We start from the raw sequence: 6,265 nt of genomic DNA, 5'->3' as shown, positions 1-6,265 counted from the left end.
TTTAACAATAAATAACAAAACTTTATTACAATTACTTTTCATTACAACTAAGTAAAACTATAAATACACAATAAATACTTTTGTCTAACTATTAAAGACCAAACCGTTGTTACAAATAATTTTCTTGCGACAACAGTTAGGATAATTGGCCTCAGGATCAACAGGTTCACCCACTGTACAGCCTTCAGGTGGTATCATGGCAGCACAACTGTAATAAATTAAATGAAGATTAAATTAAATTAAATATAAAATTGCAAAATGTGTAATATAAACAGAAAGAAACCTACGTGACTATGGAAGCTTTGCTATTATCGTGGCAGGTAATTTTGGCACACATCTCTGGATGTTTAGCTACTGCACCGGGAGATAAAACTAATTGTTGCAACACACATTGACCAGGATGACCTAAGCAACAAAAATGTGTAATTTTTTTGCATTTTTTTTAAAGAGTTTTTTTTTTGATTTTCTACTTACTTGGATCGGCATATGTACCAATAGTTACTTCTGCTGAAACTTTAGCTTTTAATGCTAAACTGACAAATACCAGACTCAATACTAGAAGTTCAAATTTCATGTTGCTGCTTTCAGTGTTAGAATTCAACTAATTAGTTGCTTAAGAAAGGTTTGCGATTTTAAATTAAAATAAACACAAACAAAATGTTAATTAAATATAAAATAAAAATAAAAGAACAGTGTAGACGTTAAAGAAGAACTAGAAGTGTATTCTTATCGGTTTAGTCATCGTTAGAATGATGAAGTTGTTCTATATTTAATTTTGGAGAAAATTATAAACATTTTTAATTTGTTTATATTTATACGAGTAAAAATATTTTTAGTTGAACAGTGTTTAAGGAGAGTGTAAAATTGGCATAAAATTCTAAATTTAGATTCTTAGGGAATAGTAAAGCAAATAATTGAATCGTCATTCCCGAAACTTAATCGTCTGAAGTCAAACCCCGTTTTTAACTCTTCTGAAACCGGTTATGTCTGCTCTGATATCCATTTAAAAATTTTGATCTTATAGGTTTCTCTTGTTAATAGAAATGTCTAGATTAGCCTAAGCGAAAAGTTCTCTTTCAGAATACCTTTTTTTTCTACTTTGGGTCCCTTAATTGACTCTTACCCTTAGCGGACTTAGACCATTCTACTGCTTCCTAAAAATCAGCAGATCATCCAAAAGTCGAATAATATATAAAATTCATTTAAAAATTGATGCAAGAGATGGTTCCAATCGGTTTATCAAAGAGCCCTTTAGGGCCTTACGATTTCCCCTTAAGTTTTGTCTCTAAAGAAATATCAACTAATTTCCTTAAAAATCACTGTATTTCTTCTAACCGACATCTTTCTCCAATTAATTTAATCCAAAAAAAAAAAAACAAGCAATTAATCTCACATTTCAGTTTAATTAAAATAATTTCGAAATTCCCCAATTTTTTATAGTTACTTGTTATTCTTGCACTTTGTTTTCAAAAAAAAAAAAAAGTTTGTTTATTTTTTAAAACTGTAAAACGTTAAAAAAATATTTATTTGTTATTTATTTAAAAAACAGTTCATTACCCTATAAAATTCAAATACTTATCTAATAGAAGAAATCTTGTTAAATCAAATAAAAAAAAATCAATTAAAGACATTTATTTATATATATTCTTTTGAGGGAACGGAAGAAGGAATTAAAGCTGACGTCAATAATTGCATATTTATCTGATTGTATTGCATACCAGAATTATATAAGTTTAGCTTATAGGTGGGATATGCCATTAAGTTGTAGCTACAAATATACATATGTATACTAGAAAGTATATATCAGAAAACTTAGTTTAATTATCTTCAACTATGTGGAGACCATATACCGATTGTTCTTAGTCGCAGAATAAAAGATCGAAGAATGGACAAGACTGTAGACTGATTTATAAACTATACTATAGACAAGACTATACAATGAGCTATGTACTAGGCCGCACTATAGATTGAAGTATGGATTAGATTGTGGACTAGACTTTAGACAGGCAAGTAGTATAGTCTCTAGATTATATAACAACTATAGTTGGTTTTTTGGTTATATATAGATAGATAGATAGATAGATAGATAGATAGATAGATAGATAGATAGATAGATAGATATATAGATAGATAGATAGATAGATAGATAGATAGATAGATAGATAGATAGAAAGATAGATAGATAGATAGATAGATATATAGATAGATAGATAGATAGATAGATAGATAGATAGATAGATAGATAGATAGATAGATAGATAGATAGTGAGTTAGTTCGTTAGTTAATTAGTTAGTTAGTTAGTTAGTTAGTTAGTTAGTTAGTTAGTTAGTTAGTTAGTTAATTAGTTAGTTAGTTAGTTAGTTAGTTAGTTAGTTAGTTAGTTAGTTAGTTAGTTAGTTAGTCAGTTAGTTAGTTAGTTAGTTAGTTTGTTAGTTAGTCAGTTAGCTAGTTAGTTAGTTAGTTGGTTAGTTAGTTTTTGTTAGTTTTTGTTAGTAAAAATATAAAAGTCCGTTTATTTCGAAAACTATAAGGGATAGAGCAAAACTTACTCACCAAGATCTGTAATCACTTCTAAATTTTTATCAAAAATCAGTTTTATGACTGAGAGCTTAAAAGTCCGTTCTTCTCAAAAACTATAAGAGATAGAGCAAAAACAATGAAAATGTGTAATCACTTCCAAATCCCATAAAGATCGGTATTTTAAAAGTCCGTTTTTCTCGAAAACTATAAGAGATAGAGCAAAAATAATGAAAATTTGAATCAAATTTTTTATTGCAAACATAAAAGTCAATTTTTCTCTAAATCCATGATAAATCCGTTAATTTGAGTGAAAATATAAAAAGTCCGCTTTTCTTGAAAACTATAAGAGATAGAGCAAAAACAATAATGATCTGTGATCACTTCTAAATTCGAACAAAAATATTTTGTAGTGTAAACATCCTAAGGTTCTATAATTGAAACGAAAAGTCGACTTATCGTCATTTTTCATTTAGTTAAAAGTCGACTTTTCGACTATTTTTATTTAATTAAAAGTCAACTTTTCGACTATAAATATTTTATAAATAGTCGACTTTTCGACTTTTTCCGACTTTACGACTTTTTCTGACTTTACGACTTTTTCCGACTTTTTTTCGATTTTTGTATTTGTAAACATCCTAAGGTTCTATAATTGAAACGAAAAGTCGACTTTTCGACATTTTTCATTTAGTTAAAAGTCGACTTTTCGACTATTTTTATTTAATTAAAAGTCGACTTTTCGATTATAAATATTATATAAATAGTCGACTTTTCGACTTTTTTCGACTTTTTGACTATTTTCGACTTTTTTCCGACTGTTTTTTGTCTTTTTTCGATTTTTGCGACTATTTTAGAGTTTTTGACTTTTTTTCCACTTTTTTAAAATTTTCGACTATTTTTGACTTCTTTCTACAATTTTCGAGTTTTTCAGACTTTTCGACTTTTTTCGACTATTTCCAACTTTTTCCGACTTTTTGACTTTTTTCTACTTTTTTCGACCTTTTCCGACTTTTCGACCTTTTTCGACTTTTCAACTTTTCGACTTTTTGCTTTTTTCGACTTTTTTCCGACTATTTTTTGACTTTTTTCGAGTTTTTGACTTTTTTCCACTTTTTTAAAATTTTCGACTATTTTTGACTTGTTTCTACAGTTTTTGAGTTTTCGACATTTTTCGACTTTTCCATTTTTTTCGACTTTTTTCGATTTTTCGACATTTTTCGATTTTTTCGATTTTTCGACGTTTCGACGTTTCGACGTTTCGACTTTTATCGACTTTTTCGACTTTTTGACTATTTTCGACTTTTTTCCGACTATATTTTTACTTTTTTTGAGTTTTTCTGACTATTTTAGAGCTTTTGACTTTCGACTATTTTTGACTTGTTTCTACAATTTTCGACTTTTTGACTTTTTTCGACTTTTCGACTTTTTGAATTTCAGACTTTTCGAGTTTAATTAACAAAGTAGACTTTTCGACTTTTTTTCACAGACTATAGTAGAGTTATCGACTTCTTTGGAACAAAATAGTCGACTTCGACTTTTTTCGACAAAAAGTCGATTGTTCGATTATTCAAAAATCGATTTATAGAACCCTAAAACATCCGTGCGTTTTTCTCTAAATCCCATGAAAAATCGATTTTTTCGAGTGAAAACATTTAAAGTCCATTTATTTCGAAAACTATAAGAGATGGAGCAAAAACAATGAAAATCTGTGATCACTTCTAAATCCCATAAAAAAAATGGATTTTTTCAGTGAAAACATAAAAGGCCATTTTTCTCAAAGTGAACCGAAAGTGAACTTTTTGAATGAAAAGATAAAAGTTCTTTTTTCTTTAAAACTATAAGAGATAGAGCATACTGCCTTTCTCTGCTTAAGCTGTTCTCGATTACTGATCTACACTTCATATAGACTTCATTCTATAATTGAAGGCTTTCATTAAAAAGCTGCCATGTTGCATATAGCGCAAGAAAAACCAGGAATTTGTAAAACACCAAGTTTATTTGCATAAAATGACAGCTTACACTTACAAAACTTGACGCACGCTCGCTGATGAGTTAAAAGATGATGATTTGATGATCACAAGCTGAGAGGGAATGAGTTTTTGTGTGAAGCAAAAAAAAAAAAAAAACTATGCAAATTCTATATTGGTGGCATTGACTATATGTTAAGCTGAAATTTCTTCTTACATTTGAAAAAATGTATTTAACAAAAACTTCTTTTTTTTCTTGTAGCTGCCTCATACTAGTATATATTTATATGTTGAAATGATAATTGCTTTAGCTTGGCTAATACATATGTATATATGTATGTATGTGGTTGCCACATGTGGCATAAGATAAAGTGTTTAATATGGCACGAATATGTCTAACATAACTGACACACCGTTGCTTACAAGGAGAGTCTTTTTTTCTGTTTGCCTAAAGGCCTAACATTAAAACTGACATTTTGATGAGACACATTAAAAATATAAAAACTTAAAATTTTTTTTGTGGATTTCGGTATAAATTTCTGGAAATGAAATTATTGGTTGCAATTAGATGCCATGCCATAACTACTGTTATTAGAGGTACGAACAAACTTACATTATCATTTCATAGTAATTTCCATAGTAATTTTGGGAATTGTGATCTTGAAAGGAAAAGAAAATTTGGGATAAAAGAGTTTCACCGTTAAATAGAATTGTTTAACTTTAAATCAGAGAAAGTTTTTTAATCTTTATATATTCATGTTATTTTTTTTTGAATTCATATATCACAGGATTTTATATACATTTTCCTGGTTGAACGAAATAAATATATTATTTATTTCTCATAAATAAATTATCTAAAGGCTGTAAGTTTAAATGTTAGTAATTTTTCATTTATAATTGCAAATTTTGTTTTTAAAATTTTCTTTGAAGTCAACATATAAAACCATAAATGATTAAAGACTGTGTCAATAAGAAAATGGAAATTTGTATCATATATCATTAAATATGATGGGCGGTTATGTACCAGTCACAGATAGAAATTGAGGGTGTTTGTTTCTCTAAGCTGTTTAAGAATTGTTAATTATTACTACAGTGGTCTTAAGTCAATATAGAAAAGTAAAAAGTTTTTCAATAGAAACACAATTTATTTCTTAATGAAATTTTGTTGTAAAAGCTTAATGTACATCATGTGGATTCACTTCCTCTATTAAGTTTTTAATAAATTATTGAGAGTTTCATAAAATTTACAAATTAGGCGACTACAAGATGTATAGTTAAAAACTTGCAATTGCGAAACCGTGTGAGCTATATATACAAGAATATAGAAGTAGACTATAGACTAGACTATCGACTAAACAATGGACTAGACAATAGACTAGATTGTAGGCTAGAATTTATACCATACTGTAGAGTAGATTGTATATTAAATTAATGATTACACGTTAAACAAGACCATGGTATAAAATATATACTATCTAATCTGGTCTATAGTCTATAGCCTAGTCTATAGTCTAGTCTGAATTCTAGTCTATAGTCTCGCCTATAGTCTATTCTAAAGTCTACTCTATACTCTAGTCTATATTCTAGTTTGTGGTCTATTCTATAGTCTAGTCTAAAGTCTAGTCTATAGTCTAGTCTTTAGTCTAGTCTAGTCTAGCCTGTAGTTTAGTCTTAGTCTAGTCTATAGTCTAGTCTATAGTTTAGTCTATAGTCTAGTCTATAGTCTAGTCTATAGTTTAGTCTATAGTCTAGTCTATAGTTTAGTCTATAGTCTAGTCTA

The 6,265-nt window shown here is 28.4% G+C and overlaps 1 protein-coding gene across 1 annotated transcript; it reads right to left on the bottom strand.

The window, feature by feature from the left end:
• Positions 1 to 2,692, bottom strand: LOC124420721. The gene is made up of 4 exons (XM_046954676.1): positions 2,555 to 2,692; positions 475 to 612; positions 288 to 405; positions 1 to 208 (listed from the first exon to the last, which is right to left on the bottom strand). Exons 2-4 carry the CDS (start codon positions 572 to 574, stop codon positions 85 to 87), a joined length of 342 nt encoding a protein of 113 aa, XP_046810632.1. The 5' UTR covers positions 575 to 612; positions 2,555 to 2,692; the 3' UTR covers positions 1 to 84.
• Between the last annotated feature and the right edge of the window lie 3,573 nt (positions 2,693 to 6,265).

The sequence above is a fragment of the Lucilia cuprina genome, chromosome 6 (genome assembly GCF_022045245.1).
Source record: "Lucilia cuprina isolate Lc7/37 chromosome 6, ASM2204524v1, whole genome shotgun sequence".
Taxonomy (NCBI): Eukaryota; Metazoa; Arthropoda; class Insecta; order Diptera; family Calliphoridae; genus Lucilia; species Lucilia cuprina.
This window is presented reverse-complemented; position numbering and strand designations above follow the sequence as displayed.

Excerpts from the sequence above, each read along its gene's own strand:
- LOC124420721 (XM_046954676.1), bottom strand. The coding sequence starts at position 574 with ATGAAATTTGAACTTCTAGTATTGAGTCTGGTATTTGTCAGTTTAGCA. Across the intron at positions 406-474 it reads TGGTACATATGCCGATCCAA|GTCATCCTGGTCAATGTGTG; the intron begins GTAAGTAGAAAA and ends TTTGTTGCTTAG. Across the intron at positions 209-287 it reads AGCAAAGCTTCCATAGTCAC|TTGTGCTGCCATGATACCAC; the intron begins GTAGGTTTCTTT and ends AATTTATTACAG.